Source organism: Triticum urartu, chromosome 6A (assembly GCF_056163025.1).
Source record: "Triticum urartu cultivar PI428250 chromosome 6A, HENAU_Tu73, whole genome shotgun sequence".
NCBI classification, from domain to species: domain Eukaryota; kingdom Viridiplantae; phylum Streptophyta; class Magnoliopsida; order Poales; family Poaceae; genus Triticum; species Triticum urartu.
In genome coordinates, this window is record NC_141878.1 from 503965990 (window position 1) to 503991862 (window position 25873).

A 25873-nucleotide genomic window follows, 5' to 3' on the forward strand; every position below is an offset into this window, starting at 1 on the left:
TAGGTCATTAGCGACATGTTTTGAATCCATTAGTTCTCTTTGGGTAACGGGGAAAAACTTGATGTTGTTAACACCATTTGTTTTGTTGTGCTTTGGTCTTTGTGGAAGGTTAAAAAGAACCTAATCTTTAATGGTGTGACATGATTTTTTGTTAAACAGATCCTAGGAATGATTTTGGAAATGGAGACTGATCTTCAAGGATCACATGCTGGAGCAAATAGACCTCTTCTGCCATCACTTGCAGTCGGTGCTGAAGGTGCCGACAATGCTAATGGGGGGGAGGGGGGTAGAGTGCATGCATATCTGGGAGCGCAAGATCGACATCCAGCCGCTAGCCTAGACTACACTGCGTGGACTGGACTCAGACATCCCCCTGCTTTGCCCGCAGGATGCAAAATCTTCGCTTTGGTGGCTACTGTGAGCCCAATCTCGGTGTTGGAGGCCTCGTGCTGGTCGCAAACAATGACGATGCTCCGGGTGGTTTGATCTCTCGGATGGAGAGACAAAACACAAAAAAGGGGAAGCACGCTGAGCGCAGTTTGCCCTGTATCCGTGATGTAGGGTGAAAACTTTAGTTTCTTTTAGTTATATTTGTTCTTTCTTTTTTTCAGCGAGGTTGTTGTCCTGTAATAGGCTAGAACCTTTGAACCCACTACTTTGAATGTTCCTTATGGTACTTGTGTGACTTCTTTTATTTAATATAAAAAGGGAGCCGATAAGTGCTCCTTCCTATTGATCTAAAATTTTCATAGGAAAATAAACATTAGACTAGACTCAATAAAATGATGTATACCAAACGACAACTCCTTTCCCATTCCTATTTATAGGATTCTTATTTTATATGAAATTCCTTTTTCTACGTTTTTCCTACCATGTGAATCAAAGGAGGCCTAAGTAAGTAGGCGGTATAACGCGGCCAGCGACATGGTAACCAAACTTAATGACGACGACAATCAAATTGTCAATTCTCTGGGCCCCAAAAATGTTAGGGTTCCCTTGTCTCCCGCCGAAGCTGTTGCCGGTCCGCCTTGTCTCCGGTGGCCTTAGGGCCATGGGGGGCGTGGTGGATCCCGACCTTTGTCGTCTGGGGGGCTTCGTTTTCAGACGTTTCTTTGAGTTTTGTTGGGGTTTGTGTCTTGTTCAGAACGGTGAGACGACGGCGGCTCCCTGAAGATGGAGTAAGGTTCTTCCTGCCTAACCCTCATCCTGGTGGTGCGTCTAACATCTTCGGTGGGCATGTGGAGGTATGTCTTTAGTGGATCAGTCTTTGATGGATCTGTTCAGATCTGGTCGTCGTTCGTTTACGTTCGTGTGTTTTTAGGTTTGATCCTTTCGATCTGTGCTACTCTTCATCGACGGCGGTTGTTGGTCTGGTGCACTGGTCCCATGGGGCGCTAGCACGACGACTTCCCGACTATCTACTATAATAAGGTTTGCCCGCCTCCGTCGAGGGAGGGACGATGACGATGACGCGCCTTCGGCTCACTTCAATGTTTATAGTCATCGCTAGGTGGTCTATGGATTTGAATGTAATTTTTATTATTTTTAGTTTTCGTTGTATTGTCATGATTGAAATTAAATAAATTCAAAGTTTTTTCGTCAAAAAAGGTAGTGGTATCCCCTGTGTTGATACCTGCACCGTGGCATATTCAGCCGCCTCGACGTGGAGGTTACCGGTCCGTCTCAGATCCTCCTGGACACACGGACCAAAACGCACACCAGCTCGCCCGGCCCGGCTCCCTTTGTTTCCTCGCCACTTCATCAATCGAGACGTTGTTGGGCAGACGGGCGGATTCCTCCTCTTTTTCTCCCGGCGCCAGCCATCGCCCATCAGCAGCGCACGAAACCTTTTCCCTTTTCCCCGCCTCTCCTTTTCCTTTCCGGAGGGGACAGCCTGGCCCGACGGCGACGCCCGGCCGGGCCGTCGCCATTCATCCTGCCCCGCCCGGTAATCGCTCTCGGACTCGGAGCGACTTGATCCCGTCCCCGCCCGCCTGATGGTTGTCGTCTGCAGTTTTATCTTTCGACATTATTACGGAGTAAAATATGCGCCCGTGCCGCAGACGGCGAAGGGATCAACGGGGCCTGAAAGTCGCACGTCGTCGCTGTATTCCTTCACGAAGGTGCTCCGCTACGCTTTTGTTTTCGCCAAGTACTTGCCGCTGAACTACACGTACGCTTAGGCTTCTAGGGGACCGGCCTATGAACCGGTGTCGCTTACGGGTCGGGTGGTTTGTCAATTTGATGGTTTGACGAGAGCCCAGCCATGTGTTCCCGGCGCTGCATAAGATATACACGTTCCATTCTTTTAAAAATGACTGTGGGAATTGCAGATGCATGGGGGAGAAGCTTCATCGTTCATCATGCTGTGCAGTGCACGCCGCGACGCAGGTCACATGTGTACCGGCTGGCTTGTCCCGAGCCTATGGACGACACATGGAGTTTACACGTTTCCGCGGCGCGTAAACAAAAGCAAGGAAATTAACTGGTGACATGGCCACGCTACGGCGACGTCGATCGCCGCCGTTCTTATCCAGTGCGCGTGTTGACTATCTGGCGGGGATGGGATTCATTTTGGGCCGAGGAAATTCGGGTCTGATGGGAAATTGGGGTCAAGCGGGGATGAAACGTAGTACCAAGAAACTTGCTTCTCTTACGGTGGAATCAAACACATGATGATTATGCATATGAATATACGTATCAATCATATATGAGTCAAAGACGCCGTAATAATATTCACACACACACAAAAAAAAACGCCGTGAGATGGAAGAAGAAAAGGAGCGCAAGCAAAGCTTCAAAACTAGTTAGAGCATCTCTAGTAGATCCCGCAAATCGGGTCATCCAGCAAAAAACCCACCGGTTTGTTGGACGGAGGCCATTTTGCCGGCCCGAATATATCCTGCATATTCACCCATCTTGGAAATGTTTTTGAGGATCCTTCATACCGCAATCCATTTCCGCCAAATCTATGGGAGAAGCGCATGTTCTTGTTGACCCCCCTTTCCTCGGCGCGAACTCTTTTTCACTCACTTCCGTTCCCGCCTCCACTCCCCGCCGCCACCGCACATACCCGTTGGTTATTGCTGCCCACACCGTCTGATAGTTCCGCCGCCCTGCGCCGCATCCATTCTGAAAGTGCGTTATATCGACTAGAGGGGGGGTGAATAGGCGATTTTTATGAAAGTCTTCAAAACATGGGAGTTTTGAAAACAAACGATAGAAATGAACCTATAACCATGCAGCGGAAGGTAGACTACCCTAGACAAGCCATAGTTAAGGATTCAATGAAGTGAAAGTACAAAGACTAACAGCAACTAGGCAGTACGGATCAGGATGGAAGATAATATGAAACCAATCTGAACAAACAGTCACACAATGAAGACAAATGGACAATGCAAATAGGCAATGACTTCACAAGAACCAACTATAAATAAAGAGATGGGAAGGATAGAACCAGTAAGCTTGGTGAAGACAAATGTTTGGTAGACCAGTTCCAACTGCAATGACAGTTGTACGTCTGGTTAGGGCGGATAGGTATTTAAACCTGAGGACACACAGTCCCGGACACCCAGTCCTGAACACACAGCTCAGGACACTCAGTCCTCACAGTATTCCCGTTGAGCTAAGGTCACACAGACCTCGCCCAATCACTCTGGTAAGTCTTCAAGGTAGACTTCCAAACCTTCACAAACTTCGTTCACCGGCGATCCACAATGACTCTTGGATGCTCAGAACACGACGCCTAACCGGCTGGAGGATTCACAGTCCTCAAGTGTAATAAGTCTTCAGATCACACAGACAGGAAAACTTAAGTGATGCCTAACACTCTTTGGCTCTGGGTGTTTAGGGCTTTATCCTCGCAAGGAATTCTCTCTCAAAGGCTTCGAAGTGGGTTGCTCTCAAACGACAAAAGCCGTACTCTAACTCTGAGCAGCCAACCATTTATGGTTGTAAGGGGTGGGCTATTTATAGCCACTAGGCAACCCGACCTGATTTGTCCGAAATGACCCTTGGTCACTAAGGAACTGACACGTGTTCCAACGGTCAGATTTCAAACACACACGACAACTTTACTTGGGCTACAAGCAAAGCTGACTTATCCAACTCTGGACAAGATTTGCTCTCATAGTCTTCACTCGAAGACATAGGATTTTAGTTAAGCATCACTTCAGTCATTCTGACTGGTTCTCTTGGACCCCACTTAACAGTACGGTGGTTCCTATGACTCAACAAAGAAAAACACAAAACGACGAAACTGCTAAGTCTTCGCGCTCCATAGTCTTCACGCGATGTCTTCTCTTATCATAGTCTTCAATGTGAATGTCTTCACATACCACCTCTGACTTCAATGTCTTCATACATTTTTAGGGGTCATCTCTGGTAGGGAAACCGAATCAACGAGAGACTTCTACCTGTGTTATCCTGCAATTCTCACAAACACATTAGTCCCTCAACTAGGTTTGTCGTCAATACTCCAAAACCAACTAGGGGTGGCACTAGATGCACTTACACATTCCACCAAGTTTGAGCGCGGGGGTGTCCATTTGTGTCCATGGGCTCGCCGACGCTGTCGGCGCCTCCCCGTAGCTTGGCGCGTGGCCTTGTAGCCGGCGAATCCGGTTGGTTTCCAGCGCCTGTGAGGCTCGGATCGGTCGGGATCGTTCGCACGCGCCAGAGGGCGGTATTTCGGCCAGATTTGCTTCGGCCGGCGGGGAAGAAGCAAGGTGCGGCCAACTTTGCTTCGGGGAAGGTATGTTCAACGCCCACCTATGCATTTCCCGATTATTGTCATTCAATTTTGATAGGTAAGGTTCGAATGAAATTCACGGGCGTGTATTTTTTAGATGGATTGGAGTTCGTCCTCCTCGTCTTCGTCTGATGATTCGGGCATAGAAGAGATGATCCTCGACGACGATGTCGACACCCTAGTGTTGTTGCATCTCATGGATGAATTTGAGAAGGGGCCATAGAAATGAATATCTTCACATCGAAGAAGATACCATCATCAAATGCGTCCGTGTCTTTGCAAAGACAACTATCCGGATTTTTGGCCCGGGTACCTTCGGGCTCCAAACAAGGAAGACATGAAGAAGCTCATGGAAATGAACGAAGAAAGGGGATGTCCGTGCATGCTAGGTAAGGTAGTATTGATTGCATGCGTTGAAGGTGGAAGAACTGCCTGGTGGTTTGGGAAGGGCAATACACCGACCACAAACAAAAATCCACCATTGTGCTTGAAGCCATGGCTTCACATGGTCTATGGATTTGGCATTGTTTCTTTGGTTTGCCGAGGTCTCTAAATGATATCAATGTCCTCCAATGATCTCATGTATTTGCTCAACTAGCTAGTGGCAAAGCTCTGGTTTGCAATTATACCGCCAATGGCCATGAGTATACCATGGAGTACTATCTTGCCGATGGTATTTATCCTTCCTGGTCAACATTTGCGAAAACCATTAGTGACCACAAAATCAAGAAATAAAAAGTCTTTGCCGAAGCACAAGAGGCTTGTCGAAAGGACATCGAGAGGGCATTTGGTGTATTGCAAGCTCGGTTTGCCATTGTTCAAGGTCCTGTTCGCTGTTGGGATAAAAAATCTCTCAGAAACATCATGATTGCTTGTGTAATTTTACACGGTATGATCATCGAGGATGAGAGAGATTTGGACTTAGAATACAATTATGACAATGTTGGTAGTGGTATGAAGCTTGCCATGACGCAAATGAGATCGCTGCATTTCTTGAAACCTACCGGAAGATTGAGAATCGTGATTCACACAAGCACTCAAGCTTGATCTTATTAAGCATCATTGACAACTCCATGGGGCGAGATAGATTCCCAATTTTATTCATATGTACTTGTGTGTGATTCGAACAATTTGGTGTTGCAATAATTATTCAAACTTTGAACATTTGTTGCAAAGAAAACAATTGTTGTATTGTGAATTGCTTTTCGGACCATTTATATCCATACGTTTATTTTTCATTCAATTTTTTGTTGAAATCTTCAATTCACGAAGCTATGCAAAATTTGTGGTACCGCGAGCCTTCTGGCGCGGAACAGATCCCATGAACGCATCCAAAACATTCACGAGACGAGTATACGAGATCTGTTCCGTCGGAGGGTTCACGGTACCATATGTATTTTTTTTTGCCGACGCCCTTCAACGAATTTTTGCGGGACGGGCATATACCGGATCGGCTAGAGATGCTCTTAACCACGTACTACCGGATCATTACTGAACTAATGATCGGTTTGATTTCCACTAGCCATAGACCCCCAATGAATGAACAACATACAAATATATGTGTGATGGCAACGACATTTTCCAAAACAGTGTCCTTCCGATCGCGTCACAGAAACCGTAACATAAAACAGTATTGTTGTTGGCAGCAACGCAGACAGGTCGCATTCGAAAAAGACGAAGAACCGCATACAGGTCCCTTGGCTTTTTTTTTACATGAAATATGAGAGTTTTATTGCATGAAAGAAATTCGGTTACACTCAGCCCTAAGGCTGCTTATAATGAAGGATGGATAGTTATCCATCCAACACTCAGATACCACTAAGGAAATAGCATGTTTGGCACAAAGGTCAGCCGTGCCGTTGGCATCCCTACTAACATGTTGCACCGAAAAAGAAGCAAAATTTGCAGTTCTCTCCCTGATTTCCTCGAAGATAGGCGTCACAATAGATATTGAATTATGACGCATGTGATGATGGAGGTCGACTGTTTAGAGGTGGTTACACAGGTCCCTTGGCTTCACACTCTACCTAGCTCTTTTTTTTTTTGAACACACTTTAACTAGCTCGAGTAAACCACGGGCCAGCTCAGCTCGCCTAATCTTGTTTTTTCTTTTCTTTTGAGATTAGCTCGGCAAATCTTCAGACGCGGGTAAACCAGGCAGCTATTTTTAGGGCGGCCGAGTAAAAGCCCACCTCACCTACCACTGCGGCATCTTGACTCCCCCCGCCCCGTCCGGGTTTGCCCAACGCCCCGCCAGTTTCCCGGCATTTTTTTTACCGGCCGCCGAACCGAACCCGGAGAGGAGACCGGACGCCGCCGCGGCCCCTCCCCACCCCCGCGTCCGCGAGAAGAACTGTTCATTCACACACTCCGCTAGTTACCGCGTCGCGCGGCGCATCGTCATCCCCTTCCTCCCTCCCTTCCTTATAAGCCGCCCGCCCGGCCTCCTCCCCCTCCCCCTCTTGCCCCCTCTCGCCCCCCGCCGCCGCCGCCGTCCCTTCCTTGTAGAGACAGCGTGTAGGCGCCGGGCGAGCAGGCCACCGCCGCAACCCTAGCCAGCTAGCGAGCCTAACAAACACCGCCGGTTGGAGAGGACTAGCTGCTGCTCGAGAGAGAGAGATGTCGTCCGGACGGTACATGGCCTACTCGCCCTCCCCGTCCACCACGCCGCACTCCCCGCGCATCTCCGGCCTCCGCGCCTCCTCCGCCGCCGTCGCCGACCAGGAGAAGTAAGCACCCCAGCTCCCTCTTCCTCCTCCCCCAGCTTCCCGTCTTGTCGTTTGTGGAGTGGACTAGGCTGGACTATACTAGAAGGTGTGCGTTGTTGGAAGGGGCTGGAGTAGCCGCCGTCGCTCACTTTGTGCGAGGCTAGGCTCCGATCGCGCCGGGGAGGCCAGATTCGGGCCCTCACAGCGCCGATTCGGCGTGTTTTTGGGGTGTCACCAAGGTTCCGCGGCTTGAATCTGAATTAACCCGGCGAGGTTTAGGGCTTTTTGGGATCGGATCTGATTCCCCGCGGCGAGATCTCCCCTTTGTGGTAACCATTGCGTCCTGTCGTGTCTTCACTCGATTTTCGCTGAATCAAACGGGCCAGCCGCTCGCTTCGGCCGGTGTTCACTTTGCTCGCCGATCGCCTTGCGATTCTGTACCGCGTGATCCAGCGGGGATTTGCTGGTTATTTGGCGAGTTTCGTGAGGGGGAGAAAGCTGACTTGGCTGTGCTGTACGATAAGAGTGACAGACGATGACTAATAATGGTTCTTTGTCTTTCTACCAGGTACCTTGCGGAGCTGCTCGCTGAGCGCCACAAGCTCAACCCGTTCGTCCCGGTGCTCCCTCACAGCATACGGCTGCTGAATCAAGGTGAGCTCTCATCTAATCATGCCATTTGTGTTATGATATAACATCTGCGCGCTGGTCCAATTGCTGCTTCTTCCACACGATTCGGAATATTCTGTTGTGATGGCGAGGATATTTGACTTTCCTTGCTTGTGTGCCTCTGATTCGTTGCTTATGGTGGTTACCCTTTTTCCTGCACAAAGGAAGCTGTTTTCACCTGCAGCCGAGCTAGATTTGCCACAAACTCAGTCATTCTTGTTGTGTGCATTTACCTTGTACATATTGTGTGGTGGGATATGCTTTTATTCTACCGTGTTGTTGCTTCTGTTTGTTTTATAAAATGAGTAGTGTTGTTGCTTCTGTTTGTTTTATAAAATGAGTAACAATCGTTTCCATGACTGCTCTTTAGGTTGTTTTCATTTGCAACCGAGAATGATTTACCACAAATGTATTATTCTTGGTGTGTGCATTTACTTTGTAGATATTGTCGAGGGGGATATGCTTTATTTTACCTTGCTGCTGCTTCTTTCATGATTGCTGTTTAGCTAACCACTACACTAGTGCTCCCCCTGCTTGCTTAACCACCACACTGGAGTATTGCCTTAGCAAATGATGAAAACTCTTAATATCTTTTGTTTCTTCACCACCCTACCTACCACTACCCCACCTCGCCACTCATCTTCTGCTTTGGTTTGGACACCTAGTTTGGCAACATGGTTTCCTCAAAACCGTAGTAATCTAAAACCTCAGTGTTCAGTTGCCTAGGCAATGGATACTTCAGTTTCTAAAAACCACTTTTTCTTCTTCTTCAGTTTCGAAAAGAGTGGTCAAGACCTATTTCTTAAATACTAAAAAAACATGGTATTGGAGAAACACCTCAAAGTTTTGAAAACTGCGGTTTCTGAGAAACCATAGTATTCTACAAATACCTGAAAAAAACTGAGCTGCCAAACGCAGCCTTAATCTTTATCTCCACGAATTCATGTACTCATCCACAACTCTACATGACTAATCTTCTTTATGAGAATGGCGTCCCACGACTATCTCATTGTAGCTTAGTCTTCGATGAATGGCTTCACTAACTTGGCTGAGGCTTGCTGGACTACATTGACTTTGTCTCATCCAGCAACCTGATGGGGGCATGCCTTTTGAAAGTACTAAGCTGCATAGTACCTCATTTTCTGTCACGTCCCAATGTGTCATGATCATCAGTGAGCTTGCAGCCGTGCAATTTTCTATTACCAGTCCAGGGGTTATTTAGAAGAGGAGATTTATTACTTTGTCTCTAGGGGAAGTAATCCTAACTTATCTTCATTCATAGAAATAGATGCTGCCATGCACCCTTTAATCTTCACTCATAGTAATCCTAACAAAACTGTGCTAATCATGATATAAAGAGACATGTCATGCCCCCTTGAGCTTTGACCCGGATGCCCATGACACTAGACGGCATGTCTATGGGGCAATATATATCCTTCCTTGATGGGATTATTTGTGGCGGAGGATATTTTAGATTACCAGGATCACAGGGAAGCTCCAACTTAGTTGGATGAACACCAGTGTGCTAATATTCTATAGCTGTAATTAATAATCTTACAAAAGGGATGCAAAATTTTAAGCATTTGATGTATACCTCTTTCATGTTCCTCCGTTTAGCTGTAATGTTGTAACTCTATTTATATTGTTGAATTCTGCTTGTTCTACGAATATTTGTTCTGCTACTATTTTTTTTCTGCAAGTGCATATTAATTAATTTATTCGCATATCTTCCCAGCATAAATGTAATAGTCCTTTACAACTAACTATACAGATTTGCAGTTGACACTATTATGACTTTGTTAATTTTCCGTTGTTAAGGGATGAAAGGTTCTGTAGATTAGTTATTTACACTAACTCGTCAGGTATATATGTATATTGCTAATCACTAATTCTAACTGCTGACTTTCTACATCTTGTTCTTGAAATTGCAATTTGAAACAGAAATTTTACGTGTTTCCACACTATTGGAGAACGCCTCCCTTTTAAACCAAAGTGGCTTTGAACATGGTAGTCCACTAACATCGGGAGGATTATATTCAAATGGAGCAGCAACTGATATGAATGGATGGACTTCAGCATTTCAATCAGAAGTATGGATACTGACCATTTAACATAACTTACTCTTACATGTCTAATTACCATCTTTGAAAGCTTAGATCAGGTCTTTCTAACTGACTGTGACACTAACAGACCTGGTTACGTTCTTGGTACCACTTGGTCCTTATGCTAATTTATTATTCCTGAAATCTTAAATCTGGGGTTTCAAGCTGCTTTTTGCACTGCTAAAGCTAATGCTCTTGATACTGCTTGATCCTTGTACCAACTTTGCTAACTTTATTATCCCTTCCAGGCAGAGGGTTCAAAAGATGCCATTAAACTCCTCTCTGTATCACAACTGTTGGATTTTGGAACTTCGGATAACATGCTAACACTCTAACTCACTAATGCGGCACCATATGTCAGAAGTCTAACCAGTATGCTACTTAATTGACATGCTAACATCAGTCTGCTAGTTGGTCACAGTGATGCTACTTATTACTACACATTTTCCTTGCTACCCTTAAGATGAGTTGGGATGATTATTACACAATATTTGAGAGTATCTGAACTGGAAAATAGTGTTGACTTTGTAGATCTTTATTATATTGATAGCAAAACGAACTGTGGTAACTGTTATTTATGAAGTATAATCCTGTAACTATTCTGATTGCTCATAAGTCATGTGTGTTTGACTAGTTCTTTACATTTGGCTTGAATTTTGTAACTTTTCAAGTGCTTACGGCAAAAGCTACTCCTGTCGCTCCATATCCATTGTTCTAAATAATCGAGCTGTAACCATTGCAGAGTTCATCAGCTTATAGTTGGCTTGGAGGTTCTCAAGGCAGCTCATCTGGACTAATTGTCAAGAAAACAATGAGGGTTGATATTCCAGTAGACAAATATCCAACAGTAAGTGTGCTATTACTATGTTATTACACTTTGAATTGTTGTGGGAGTTGTGTCATGATGCTTTTTGTTTATTTTTCTAGTACAACTTCGTTGGTCGCATCCTTGGTCCCAGAGGAAATTCCTTGAAGCGAGTGGAGGCAACTACTGACTGCCGTGTGCTTATAAGAGGCCGGGGTAGCATTAAAGATCCAGCTCGGGTAAAACTCTTGATACCATGCTTTCTTAATCTCCCCAGTTAGATATATTGGCAAGTCTGGAGCATATTTATTGGCTTGTTTCAAGCAAATTTGTACCATAAGCATGTTTAGGGAGAGCTATATAATTTTCACCTTTCCTATTACCCGATGTTATAAATGGAACCTGGGTTTTAGTTTTTATGGCAACCCCACTCCTATCTCTTGTTATCTATACTGGCTGTTTTTCAGTTTTCTCCCCAGCGGTTTCTTATTGTTAATTTTTATTTTATGTTATTTCTGAGCTCACATATTTCTGTAAGAGTGAATTATCACCAAAGAATTGCTTGGTTCTGGTGGAAAAAACTTGTATTACTTGTTTTCGGTCTGTTTCCAGTGGTAACCATATGTCATTCAAGTGTTATTTTCCCCCCCTTTCTGCATGCTTGTGTTTGTTTTGTACTTCAGTCGACTTCACCTTGTAGTTTGTGGTAATGCTTTGTAGGAGGAAATGATGCGTGGAAAGCCAGGATATGAACATCTGAATGAACCCCTACATATATTGGTTGAGGCAGAGCTGCCTGTTGAAATTATTGATGCTCGTCTGATGCAAGCCCGCGAGATCCTTGAGGATCTGTTAAGGCCAATGGTATGTATTTATATTGATATCTCCTCTATTTGTCTTCTGATTCTGCAGAATCAGTGCCCCAAAGTTCTTGTATTCTATTGTCTATAAGCAGGACGAGTCTCAGGACTTCTTCAAGAAGCAGCAGCTCCGGGAGCTGGCAATGCTCAACGGCACCCTCCGTGAGGAAGGGATGCAAAGATCTGGTTCCGCATCCCCTTTCCACAACAGCCTTGGAATGAAGAGGGCCAAGACAAGGGGGTAAAAGGCCACGAGTACCATGGGAGAACCAATCATCTGTCCCGAGACGGAAACTGAGTATGCCTATGGGTTTGCCTTCGTGGCTAATGGCGCAAAAATGGTCTCGCACCGCTAGCGTCGGAGCAGCCCGTACTTGATAATACATATGCCTGGAGTCGTGTTCGCTGCTACTGGAGAGGTTTGGTTATGGCAAGACTGGGTGTCGACTGTCGAGCTATATATCGGGTTGTGCAAGAAGTGGTTTGTGTATTGCTATGAGCTATGACTGGGGCTTTGATTTAAGGTTCTTGTGCTTGTATTTGAACTTTTGAAGAATGTTTTATGATTATGTTATTTGGGATTGAAATGACGTTGTAATTTGTTACAGTTATAGTATTGCGTAATAATAGATGGATATTGTAATATATAGGTTCTGGTATTTGCATTATTCCGTGCAACATCCTTTGTGGCATTGTGAATGTTTGTACGCATTAATCTATAGTTTTACTCCTTTTAAGTATATCTTTCTTTTCTGAAACCGAGACAAAACAGTTGCCTCATCTATTAACTACTCCCACCGTCCCACACTATAAGATTGTTTTGCAAGGGATGGAGAGAACGTTTTGGTATGTTCAATATGAAATGTGGCGTGATTCATGGCGGCATTCTTTGCTTGACTGTAACATGGTGAAATGCGTCTCGTCACTACGTGAGGATGATGCAGTTTACCAATTTATGTTGATGACACGCCGAACCCGAAGCTTTGGTTATTCTCCTTATGCAACACCCTGTCCAAGGACCAAATTCATTGAGGTCTCGTCACTGTGCTATCTGGCATGCGAGGCGCTGAGCAATCCACGAAAGTGAATTCCAAATCCCCTGTCGACGCATCTATTTATAAACCGTCACTTGGAAGAGATAAAAGATGAGCAGCAGGAGAATGTACAAAGGAGGGCCGCACTGGATCCCTCCCTGAATGGAACCCATAAAATGAATACTGATGCAACGGTGTCACCTACAATATTTGTTGGAATTTTGCTAGTAGGCCTTTGGCTCAAAGCCCAACTAAAATTCTGAAATTCTCTTGGCCCATTCATGCACACATGTGAGTGGAGTGAGTGAGGCTAAAGTTTAGTCCCACCCCGGAAGTTGAGAGAGAGTTGCACCTCTTTATAAGGTGAACTCTTCTACCATTTGTATGAGCATGAGAAGAGAAGACCTACGCGCGCGCTCCTCCTCCTCGTCGCGCCGCGCCGCGGGTTGCGGGTTGCGGGATTGAGCCGAGCCGAGGACAGAGCTATGCACGTTGTCTATATTTTTGCTGCTTGGGAAAATTAATGAGTCATTAATTAATAATTAACGTACGCGTTAATTACTGAACCGTTTTCCGATTCTTTTGGATCATGATGACTCGGACGTGGGGTTTATTCCCACGACCTACCCGGCCCGCACTATATAGTCAGGCAGACGTCTACCCTAACCGCCGCCGCTTCGTATGGTTTCTCACCACCGTTCCAGATCATTGCGCCGCCAAGCAAGTCTTCTCCATCCCTCCTTTCGGCGTGCACCGGGAGAAGGGACAGCAGGCCTCCGGAACCCCGCCTCTCGTGATCCTGTACGGGAGAGGGACGATCAGGTTTCTTTGAGGACATATTTCCTATGAAGGATATGTCGAGTTCATCAAATCAGGAGATACCTACTCCATCTAGTGAGGAATTCACTGTAATTCCTGAACCCACCATTGCGATGGAACACGTTGAGAATCCTGTTGAGGGTGACAGTGGAACTCCTGTGAGGAGTAAGAGACAAAGGACTGCAAAGTCCTTTGGTGATGATTTCATTGTGTACATCGTGGATGACACACCCAGGACTATTTCAGAAGCCTATGCATCTCCTGATGCCGAGTACTGGAAGGAAGCTGTACGTAGCGAGTGGATTCCATCTTAGCTAACGGTACCTGGGAGATCACTAACCGTCCTTATGGGTGCAAACCTGTAGGATGTAAGTGGGTGTTCAAGAAGAAGTTTAGACCTGATGGTACGATTGAAAAGTACAAGGCACGGCTTGAAGGTGAAGACTTCTTTGATACTTACTCACCCGTGGCTAGACTGACCACAATTCGGGTGCTACTATCACTGGCTGCCTCACATGGTCTTCTCGTTCATCAAATGGACGTTAAGACAACTTTCCTCAATGGAGAGTTGAAGGAGGAAATTTACATGGATCAGCCAGATGGTTTTGTAGTACCTGGTCAGGAAGGAAAGGTGTGCAAGTTATTAAAGTCTTTATATGGCCTTAAACAAGCTCCTAAGGAGTGACATGAGAAGTTCGAAAGAACATTAACTGCTGCCGGCTTTGTAGTAAACGATGGTGACAAGTGCGTGTACTATCGCTATGGTGGGGGCGAAGGAGTTATTCTTTGTCTGTATGTCGACGACATATTGATATTTGGAACCAAACTTGATTTAATCAAGGAGGTTAAGGATTTCTTATCTCGCTGTTTTGAGATGAAGGATCTAAAAGTAGCTGATGTTATTTTAAACATCAAGCTGTTGAGAGATGAGAATGGTGGGATCACACTGCTTCAGTCTCACTATGTGGAAAAGGTCTCGAGTCGTTTTGGGTATAGCGACTGCACACCTTCTCCAACTCCATATGATGCTAGTGTGTTGCTTCGAAAGAATCGACAGATTGCTAGAGATCAACTGAGGTATTCTCAGATTATTGGTTCGCTTATATATTTGGCGAGTGCCACGAGGCCTGACATCTCTTTTGCTGTGAGCAAGCTGAGTCGGTTTGTGTCAAAACCGGGAGATGATCATTGGCATGTGCTTGAGAGAGTTATGCGCTATTTGAAAGGCACCGCGAGCTATGGGATTCACTACACCGGGTATCCAAGGGTACTGGAGGGTTATAGTGACTCAAACTGGATTTCTGATGCTGATGAGATAAAGGCCACAAGTGGTTATGTTTTTACACTTGGTGGTGGCGCTGTTTCCTGGAAGTCTTGCAAGCAGACCATCTTAACAAGGTCAACTATGGAAGCAGAACTCACAACATTGGACACTGCCACCGTTGAAGCAGAGTGGCTTCGTGAACTCTTGATGGACTTACCTATGGTTGAAAAACCAATACCCCCTATCCTGATGAACTATGATAATCAAACTGTGATCGTCAAGATAAACAGTTCGAAGGACAATATGAAGTCCTCAAGACATGTGAAGAGGAGACTAAAATCTGTCAGAAAATTGAGGAACTCCGGAGTTATTACGTTGGATTATATCCAGACGTCGAAAAACTTGGCAGATCCCTTCACAAAGGGTCTATCACGTAATGTGATAGATAATGCATCGATGGAGATGGGTTTGAGACCCACCGCATGAGTTGTCCATAGTGGTAACCCACTCTATGTGATCGGAGATCCCGTGAAGTAGAAGTGGGAGACAAGCTGTTGGTCAGCTGGGAGGAGAGTATCCCTATATTAACTATCCCACTCCGTGAAGATGCAATACTCTCCTGATCTGCATGGCAGATTGATACTTATCTTAATGTGTTCCAAGTGGCTTATTCGGGTAAGCAGAGATGTTGTCCTGCAGAACATCTTCTGAGGAACACACCTATATGAATTTGACTGTTAACGTCGCAGTCTGTGAGAATTGGGTGTTCTCTAATAAATTCATGAAAAGGCCCTGGAGTATGACGTATACGCTCCACCCGCGGGGAAGCCTTGCGGCAGCCAAGTATCGGTCAAGAATTTGTGTGAAATTAGTCTCGCAGAAAACTTGTAGTTCAAGGCATAATCCACTATTCAAGTTGTGATCTAGTGTAATATAAATCTCTAAGTGGAAGTTCAACTTCACAGTCTCCACTAAGCACCGGTATATAAACAATATTTTGAAACTAAATGATGAGATGTGCCAATGAGACTTTGTGGGGGATTGTTGGAATTTTGCTAGTAGGCCTTTGGCCTAAAGCCCAACTAAAATTCTGAAATTCTCTTGGCCCATTCATGCACACATGTGAGTGGAGTGAGTGAGGCTAAAGTTTAGTCCCATCCCGGAAGTTGAGAGAGAGTTGCACCTCTTTACAAGGTGAGCTCTTCTACCACTTGTATGAGCATGAGAAGAGAAGACCTACACGCGCGCTCCTCCTCCTCGCTCGCCTCGTCACGACGCGCCGCGGGTTGCGGGTTGCGGGATTGAGCTGAGCCGAGGACAGAGCTATGCACGTTGTCTATATTTTTGCTGCTCGGGAAAATTAATGAGTCATTAATTAATAATTAACGGACGCGTTAATTATTGAACCGTTTCCGATTCTTTTGGATCGTGACGACTCGGACGTAGGGTTTATTCCCATGACCTACCCGGCCCGCACTATATAGTCAGGCAGACGTCTACCCTAGCCGCCGCCGCTTCGTATGGTTTCTCACCACCGTTCCAGATCATTGCGCTGCCAAGCAAGTCTTCTCCATCCCTCCTTTCGGTGTGCACCGGGAGAAGGGACAGCAGGCCTCCGGAACCCCGCCTCTCGTGATCCTGTACGTTAGAGGGGCGATCAGATTTTTGGGGAGCGCACTCGCGCGACTGCTAGCAGCGACGACTTCGCGAACGATGACTTCTTCCCCGACCTCGGCAACCTCGTCCTCGACGACATGGGTGACAACGTCAACGCCGGCGGTGTTGCTCCCGCTGCACCGTATGTGATTCTATCTTTCCTGTTCGAGATCGTGGTAGAATTCATGTTTCTAGTATGTGCCCTAGATGTGATCTGTTCATCTGCTATGCTAGTTCACATGATTAGTTTAATCTCTATTGCTGTATTCATGATTTATCTTCTGTTTATTCGGATTAAATCTCGTAGTAATTTGCTCATATTTCCAACGATATCCAGAGGAGCTGTTGGCGCGATTTGTTGTGATGATCATGGTGTTTTTGAAGGAGCCTCGGCAGTTGTTATTGAAGGGATCACTGACCCTGAAATCTTGTAAGCATTTGCGTGTAGCGAGGCTACTAATCTCCATCCTCGCCTCCTTCCATACTCATCCAAGAGCTAGAGGTGGCATCAAATTCAGGTGGTCATTGCATGATCATGAGAGAGATTAAGGCCCTGTTTGTTTGGGCTTCTCTTCTGCTTTTGCAGCTTCAAAACTCCGGCAAAAAAAGAAGCCAAAAAAGCTTCTAAATTGGTGTTTTTTACTTCGGCTTTTCACTTGTAACAGTACTGATTCATAAGCCAAAAACTGAAACAAAAATCACCTATTTAGAAGCTTTTGTGGTTTTTTTTGTCAAAGTGAAAAGGCTGCAAAAACAGAGGCAAAAACCCAAACAAACAGGGTGTAAGAAGTGTCGTTTAAATTTTTTCTTGGCTTGTCATTTTAGTGATAAACGTTTAAAAAAAAATTGGCTTGTGATGTTAGCGATGAACGGCGTGCATGTAATATAAGAACATCGAAGCTCATAGGTTAGCTATAGGATGGCAATGACTCTTGATGTTGGCCGTCATGTATGTTGTCGCACTTATTCTTCTGAGCAACTTAATAAAAGAACTTCATAAAAGAATGCTTGAGGTCACACTTAATAGTGTACTTTTGGCAATACTGTTACTGAATGATATGATCCAATAATCTGATTAATTTTCATTTCAGTGATAGAAAATGCCGGCAGTAAGCAGCCTGATTAACCAACACTAGCAGAATTACTTCATGAAGTACTAGCTCATAGTAGGCACTTAGAAACATATTTGCATAATTAACAGCACAATTACTTTATGAAGTACTAGCTCATAGTAGGCACTTGGAAACAGAGTTGTATAATTAACATCCAAGTTCAAAGCATAAACAAAGTGCGAGTTAGCAGGTACACCACCACCACCATTGTCACCATATCTCGGTTATGAACCTAGGTGGTTGACTTCACCAGCCAGCTAGTGAGCTTCAGCCCAAACTTCATTCACCGGCACCTGCAGTCCAACACCAATTCCACTTGTGTGAATTGCGTGAATTCATGCCACATGAAAACAAACCGCCACTACTGAAAATTTATCATTCAAAAAATGCAAATGAATCGGTGTGCAGTTCAGCAAAATGTTTGGCAAATATGCAAGCCTAGTTTCCACACTCTATTGCTACTAAAAAAAAGAAGTCCCACCTCCCATGTACCACGTCCTGAGTTGAAGTTAATTTTTGCCACCATATTAATAGCCATGTGTTATTTATCGACATTGACATAAGCAACCATTTATAATTAGCAATGTCAATAATTTTGTCTAAGAGAGGCACCTCGAGCAGCTTTGGAATAATCTTACTCACCCTACCAAGATCGGTACAAAATAAAATATCACATTCGACATTACATTTATACTTGCAAATATACAAACATATTGGTAAGTCCAAGTCCTACTGACAGCAGCATACTTTGTTCTTTCAATATTGTATTATTCAGCTATAGTTTAGAATGAATTTTTTTTGCAGTGTGTCATTCTGCTGTTAACTGTAATATTTGCTAATAGAAGCAGGGACAAAAACCAGCATCTTACCATACTTGCTTCCCCAAAAGTCCCAGTAGTACGTTGCCTTTTTGAATCCAAATATTCATCAATAGTTGCCAATTCTGCCCGTGGATTCTTTCTGGGATTGAAACCACCGCAGGCACCTTCTTGACTCTTTTCTGGGCCTGTCCAAGAATCAGTGCTCATGAGGATTATTGGGTTGACTACAGTCAAAGCATAATATCTAGTGTTCTCTAACAGTGAATATCACATTGACCAAAGGTGCACACAGGGGCTTGTGCACATTTCAAAAAGAGGCTGCACCAACTTAAATTCAACTACTCCCTCTGTTCACTTTTATAAGGCGCTCTAAACATTTCAGACAGCTCGTAAAACAGCTCATTTTCAGTTGTCTGAAACGACTTATAAAAGTGAACGGAGGGAGTAGTTTCTTCTCAAGCCAAGGATTTTTCAGCAGAACCTATATATGGTGCATCTCATGTTTGCAGTATGCAAAGCTTGGTAGCTCCTGAATGCAAATGCAACCCAAAAAGTACCATGAGACAGAAAATAAGTAAAGAACAAAAACAGGTAACAAATGGACGATTCACCGACTCAAGAATAATGTCCAAATTCTAATTTTTAACAAGTATTTTCCCGTAGAAAGTTAGGAGAGACGTGGTAAAAAGAAATCAGAAAGCGGGGCCAGTCATGAACTGGATTAATGAAACTGAAACCTCACATACCATTGTCAGTAATACATATATATATCCACTTACCTATACTATTTGGTGTTCTTCCCAATTAAGATAATAGGGACAGATCAAGCCGATAGAATTTCTTCTTGGTATCAAAATGATTTGAGGGGTTCAATTAATCTACCTGGACTTGTCACTGATGAGATACCATAGTTTTCAGCGTCTCTTGTCATGTTCAGAGTCTGGCACACTGAAGAAACAGGAGCACCTGCAAGGACTGGTATTTAGATATGGTGACAGGTATCAGTAACTGATGGAGTGCAAAGAGCACCATCAAAGCCTACCGAGGCCATCGAGTATTAGTAACAATGGTGCATACAGTCCCTTGATGCATAATTTGGTTATCTCTGGTAAACAAACATTTGGAGGTAAAAATGATACAGAACAACAATAAACAACAAAATAACAAGCCAACAAGCAAAAAAAAAGGTTTCCAACTGTATAATTCTAAGATAAATTCTACAACTATGGAAAATAACATGCATAGAAACCAAACAATAAAGATTGCAATATAATGAAGCATAGCAAGGAGCCAAGGAATTACAACAAGTAATAACTATAGATACCGAATTTGGAAAAGAGCCATCTGACACATTAAAATCGTAAAAGTCTCCATGTTTTAACTACATCAAGTAATATTGTCAATGATTTATCTAGCCCAATCACTCATGCATTTGCCATTCTCTAACAATGAAAAAGATTAGGATAATTATGTAGATGGAGATTTTCCCTAGTTTAGAAGAAATTGAGGTCGTCCAACTTATTTCACCTGCATTTGTCAATGACGAGGTACCAGAACTTTTAGCAGGACTTGTCAGCGGAACTGGAGCAACAGGAGCACCTGCAGCACAGCAGACAGTTGGAATAGCAGCAAGTAGCAAAACACAGACTAAGCAAAAGGAAGGCACCATTTCTCGGAAGTGCAATCATGAAATATCATGCAAATAAAATAGCCATAGAATGTGAAGCAACCAATAGAAGAAAGAAAGAACTGAAAAATTAAGGGAAATATGTTTCCATTGAAGATGTTCAGAGATAAATAAGGGAAAACAATGTGCACTACAACCAGACGCTAAGGGGTGGAACAGAATGTAGCGGCACAAGGTATTGTAGGCCAACAGGCTGTGATGTGCTCGCATTTGGACGTTTGCCTACATTATTTAGAGAAAACTTCTACAAATAGGGGCAAACAATGCCCTTAAGACCGAAACGGAAGACTTCCAATAAAATGTAGGATGGCCGAGGTATTTACTGATTCATAGACCACATCACAGGAATGATTAAAGCATAAATCAAGTGAAACAAAACAAACTTGGCAAATATTAAAACCACAGCAGTAAAAACTAGAGAGAAACATAAGCGGAGAGTAAACCAAAACGGTGGCAAATGACATAGGTAGAGAGCAAAACAAGAGTGAGAGGTTACCTTCCTTCATAATTTGTTGGAGCAGGGAAGTCGCTTTACCTGAACCAGCTCGTAAGCTTTCATCTGAAGATAACACGAGTTCATCAGTCGCCACACACATACGACATACACATGAAATACCAAAAGGTGGTTACTTGGCACATTGAGCAGCAAATAACTAGCATAGGCTTGAGATCAGATGAATTACCCAGAGGCAACGTCAATGGGAAGCACTTGGTGCGGCTTGGTGTAGCAAGTCGGCAATGTGAGCGGCCTGTTGAGCTCTGGGGTCCTCGAAGCTAACCTGGAGAGGATGTACGCAGCCTCCCTCCTCACTCCATCCCAGTCCATGGACGCCCTAACCAGCATATAGGGTGATTCACATTCTTGAAACAAGAAAACTCATACGATGAACCCTCCATGAATTCAACGGAATGAGCAATGCGTGCAAGTTAGAGGCCGTAGGGAGAGATACCGGAGCTGCTCCGACGAGAGCAGGGCTTGGGCCATGACACGAGGAAATGTGTGGTTCGCTTTCGTTTTCCAGGCATCAACGACGTGTTGCATCCAATGGTGGGCCCGGAGCTTGTCCATGGCGGACTCATCCCCGGCGGCGATGCTGGCCAAGTAGTGGTGCATCAAGAGGAAGTTGCGGAAGGCGTGGGCGTGGAGGCTCCTGGGGCCGGCAGGCAGGAAGCCATCAAGGTAGTCGATGGCATCCTCCCACAGGCCCTTCCTCACGAGCCCCTGCAGACGCTCCAAGCAGAAGGGCTCACTCGCCTGTAGCATCAGCCTGCAATAAACCTAGATCAATTCCGCAAACAAGTAGACAGCCCTGGGCTGGTTCCTGTGCTGAATTGGGGAAGGGGAAGGAAGGGGACGTACCCGTTGAAGGCGACATCGTAGCGCTGGCGCGAGAGGAAGGCGAGGAGTCGCCGGTGGCGAAACCGCGACAAGCAGGGGTTCTCCGCTTCGTCGGGGAGCTCGGCCGTCGTCGTCACGCCGGGGCAGGGTTGGGATTCGGGGTCGAGGTCTAGGGATCTGGGGACTGGGGAGGGGTCGAGGTCGAGGTCTAGGTCTAGGGATTTGGGGGCTTGGGAGCACATCCTTCCTCAACGCGGGCGGATTCGACTTGTTGGGGGAAGAGGGGGATCGAGGTCGTATAGGAATTGCAACTGCAGACTCGGTTTGTTTTTGGAAGATGAGATGAGGGGATTGGAGGGACATCCTCTTTCCTTCGCGTATCGGCCACGACGGGGGCTGGGCCCCTCTTTCTTTCTTTTCCCCCCTTTGTTTTTTATTTTATTACTATATCCTTTTTTAGGGTTTTCTATTCTAATTAGTTGCATGCAAATTAAGGACAGTAATAAAACTGAAATCTTTTCCTGCTCACGCCATCAGGCCGTTCGTTTTTGGATCTGACCGTTCCAGTGTGTAATTTGTGTCTCACTCTCGCCTCGACCGTCATACTTTTAGAGCATCTCCAATCTAGACTGTGGAAAGAAATGAAGGCTTCTCAGGGCATGTGTTTTCTGGCCGTCGGATAGCCTGTCCAAATGAATCCCGCACGTCAGATCTTCAGATAAAACAATTTGGGCTGTTGGATCAACTCTGATGCGACAAGCAATGAATAGTGCCCGTCGTTTTTCACTCGTTCTACAGTCCTATGTGTCTATGACCTACGGGGCCATGCGAGGTGGGCCACTTTTGTCAGGGGCTGCGGGAGAGGGGGTGACTAGTGCTGGTTCTAATTAGTAGAGAGATCCTGCCTCCGCATGTAGTTTTGGAGGGCCGATGAGGGTAGTTTCGAGATTTCATATGCTCTCCCTCGTGTATCATCATGTGGATGGCTGGGCTGCGTGTTAGGCCAAGGAGAACGACCGATTGGGTGAACCCTAGCCGCCACTCTCCCCCCCTTCTCAGCCCGTGCTATCTCCTTTCTTCCTCGCCTTCCCTCGCGCCGCCACCCGCCGAGAAGCACCGCGGCCACTGCTGCTTGAGAACCCTAGCCGCCGCCCCCTCCCTTGGAGGAGGGGCTAGGGCCGGAGCCCCCTCCCCCTCACCCCTATATATAGTGGGGAGGTGTTGGGGATATGATTATCAGATATGACCCGCCCAGGAGGGGCCGGGTCATCCACATGGCGGTTCATCTAAATGAAGCCCAAGAGTATATTAGAGATGGCGGTTCAATAGACAGGTTTGTTAAAAGGGCCCAAACCCGAAGGCGGCTTAAGGCCCGTAAGTGTAAACCGTCATGTATATGTAAACTTGTATTGTAAGGCATGTAAGATAAGTCACCGAGCCGGACACGTTTGTATCAGCCGGCCGGGACTCTGTAGGCCGCAAGGCGTCAACCCATGTATATAAGGGGGCGACCCGGCAGCGGCTTAGTGAAAGAAACAACAGATCGAGAGCCATGAAAAGTGTATTTGCTCCCTGGTAATCGAAACCCTAGCAATACCACCTCAAACTGGACTAGGCCTTTACCTTCACTGCAAGGGGCCGAACCAGTATAAACTCCTCATGTCCTTGTCCCGTTTAACCCCTTTAAGCTAACCTCGTCGCAATGGTTCCACAACTAAGTTCTTCCATGAGGACATCTGTCGTGACACTTCCACGACAGTTGGCGCCCACCGTGGGGCCAGCACACGGTGGTTTTGAGTTCTTGAAGGGCAGCTTCGAAGGGATCAAGGGATACGCTGTGGGCCGGATGACCAAGAGTCGTCGCGGCAAGCTCTACATCGACGACGCAGACTGGGGCCCCGAGGCCGGCTCAATTGAGTACGGGTACCGGGTACCCTTTGGCGGAATCCACGTCTTCATCGGCAAGATCGGCGAACCGGGCCCTGAGCCGGACATCTGCACCGACATCATCGAGACGGCTTAGCGTGCACGACCCGCCCGGGTTAAACCCGCCGTGAAGCATGCCTTTGTCGGATGTATCAATGCGGCTGAGTTTAAAGGCTCTATGTCTGGCGGTGAGACGGCCATCTACTCTGATGGTGAGTCGTCCACAGGCGAGACCGACTCAATGTATCAATTGCAAGACGGACGGCTCCGGGGCTATTTCGATGGCGACGGTATTCCGGACCCCCATGAGCCGCCGAACAGGGTGGCGATTTTTCATGGCTGGCACGCAGCCGGTTCTCGGCTCGACAGCCGCCGCGGCCATGACTTCCAGCGCAGCAGCGGTGACGGCAGCGGGTGCTGGCGGTTCAGCGCGCCCGCCGGCTCAAGTTTTGTTGAAGTATATTGCCCGCTTCCCTCCATCAGTTCGGACTTTTGGATGAGTTGGCTAGAGCATGAATTCAATATGGTATCCGAGCCAAGAGGTCTTGAGTTCAAGACCCTGCCAACGTAGTATTAAATAAAATGATTCTGCGGCCGACATTGATCCCACGTGAGGGAGTCCTGGATTAGGGGGTGTCCGGATAGCCGGACTATACCTTCGGCCGGACTTCTGGACTATGAAGATACAAGATTGAAGACTTCGTCCCGTGTCCAGAAGGGACTTTCCTTGGTGTGGAAGGCAAGCTTGGCGATACGGATATGTAGATCTCCTACCATTGTAACCGACTCTGTGTAACCCTAGCCCTCTCCGGTGTCTATATAAACCGGAGGGTTTTAGTCCGTAGGACGAACAATAATCATACCATAGGCTAGCTTCTAGGGTTTAGCCTCCTCGATCTCGTGGTAGATCTACTCTTGTACTACCCATATCATCAATATTAATCAAGCAGGAGTAGGGTTTTACCTCCATCGAGAGGGCCCGAACCTGGGTAAAAACATCGTGTCCCTTGTCTCCTGTTACCATCCGCCTAGACGCACAGTTTGGGACCCCCTACCCGAGATTCGCCGGTTTTGACACCGACATTGGTGCTTTCATTGAGAGTTCCTCTGTGTCGTCACTTTTAGGCCCGATGGCTTCTCCGATCATCAACAACGACGCGGTCCAGGGTGAGATTTTTCACCCCGGACAGATCTTCGTATTCGGCGGCTTTGCACTGCGGGCCAATTCGCTTGGTCATCTGGAGCAGATTGAAAGCTACGCCCCTGGCCATCAGGTCAGATTTGGAAGTTTAAACTACACGGCGGACGACCGCGGAGACTTGATCTTCGACGGATCTGAGCCACAGCCGAGCGCGCCGCACTATCACGATGGGCATGATCTAGCTCTGCCGTCGAACAGTGCCCTGGAGGCCGCACCTGTGTCCGCTCTGACCCTTAGCTCAGAGCCGACCACACCAATCGAGGATGGGTGGTTAGACACCGCCTCGGGGGCTGCAATCTCTACGGCGATCAAGCTGAACACCAGCCTTGTCCTCTGCGAAGCCCGTGACTCCAAGGTGTCAGACCCCTCTCCGGACTCCGAGCCCTCCACGCCCCTACCAATCGAATCCGATCGGGCGCCGATCATGGAATTCACCGCCGCAGACATCTTTCAGCACTCGCCCTTCGGCGACATTCTGAATTCACTCAGGTCTCTCTCTTTGTCAGGAGAGTCCTGGCCGGGCTATGATCGGCAGGATTGGGATGTGGACGACGAAGAAATTTGATCCCCACCCACCACCCACTTCGTAGCCACTGTCGATAATTTAAACGACGTTCTTGACTTCGACTCCGAAGACATCGACGGTATGGACGACGATGTAGGAGACGAACATGAACCTACGCCTATAAGGCACTGGACTGCCACCTCATCTCACGATGTATACATGGTGGACACACCCAAAGGAAGCGACGACGAGGAACACAGGGATGCAACGAGGAATCGTTCACTTGAAAAGCAATCAAAGCGGCGACGTAAGCGCCGCTCCAAGCCCCGCCTTGACAGAGACAGCAGCCATACAGACCCAGCCATAGAGCAGGACGAGCCGGTGGACGACGATCATGCCTTCGAGAAACCGTCCGAACAAGGCAACTTGGATAAACAAACCGAACAACCCGTCCCCGGCGAAAACAACATTTCGGACGACCTTACGCCGGATAAGCTCACGGAGCAGAAGAACCTCCACAAAAGGCTCGTCGCCACTGCGCGTAGCCTGAAAAAGCAGAAGCAAAAGCTCAAGACTGTGGAAGATGCACTCAGAATCAGATGGAGCAAAGTACTC

The 25873-nt window shown here is 46.4% G+C and overlaps 2 protein-coding genes across 3 annotated transcripts; one reads left to right on the forward strand and one right to left on the reverse strand.

Moving 5' to 3' along the window:
• The first annotated feature begins 7186 nt into the window (after positions 1-7186).
• LOC125514434 (KH domain-containing protein At5g56140) lies at positions 7187-12539 on the forward strand. 2 transcript variants are annotated; one of them, XM_048679762.2, is made up of 7 exons: positions 7187-7479; positions 8027-8112; positions 10069-10217; positions 10972-11076; positions 11157-11273; positions 11755-11898; positions 11987-12539. In XM_048679762.2, the coding sequence occupies exons 1-7, from the start codon at positions 7370-7372 to the stop codon at positions 12137-12139; spliced, it is 864 nt and encodes a 287-aa protein (XP_048535719.1). In that variant the 5' UTR covers positions 7187-7369; the 3' UTR covers positions 12140-12539. The 2 variants fall into 2 exon arrangements, with proteins under 2 accessions (XP_048535719.1, XP_048535720.1); XM_048679763.2 differs by having other exon boundaries at positions 7190-7479; positions 11990-12539.
• A 5295-nt stretch (positions 12540-17834) lies between these two features.
• LOC125514435 (uncharacterized) lies at positions 17835-21981 on the reverse strand. Its single transcript, XM_087530657.1, has 10 exons — positions 21648-21981; positions 21238-21555; positions 20971-21120; positions 20918-20940; positions 20784-20846; positions 20128-20199; positions 19643-19705; positions 19483-19566; positions 18649-18785; positions 17835-18072 (listed from the first exon to the last, which is right to left on the reverse strand). The coding sequence occupies exons 1-10, from the start codon at positions 21866-21868 to the stop codon at positions 18037-18039; spliced, it is 1167 nt and encodes a 388-aa protein (XP_087386783.1). The 5' UTR covers positions 21869-21981; the 3' UTR covers positions 17835-18036.
• Between the last annotated feature and the right edge of the window lie 3892 nt (positions 21982-25873).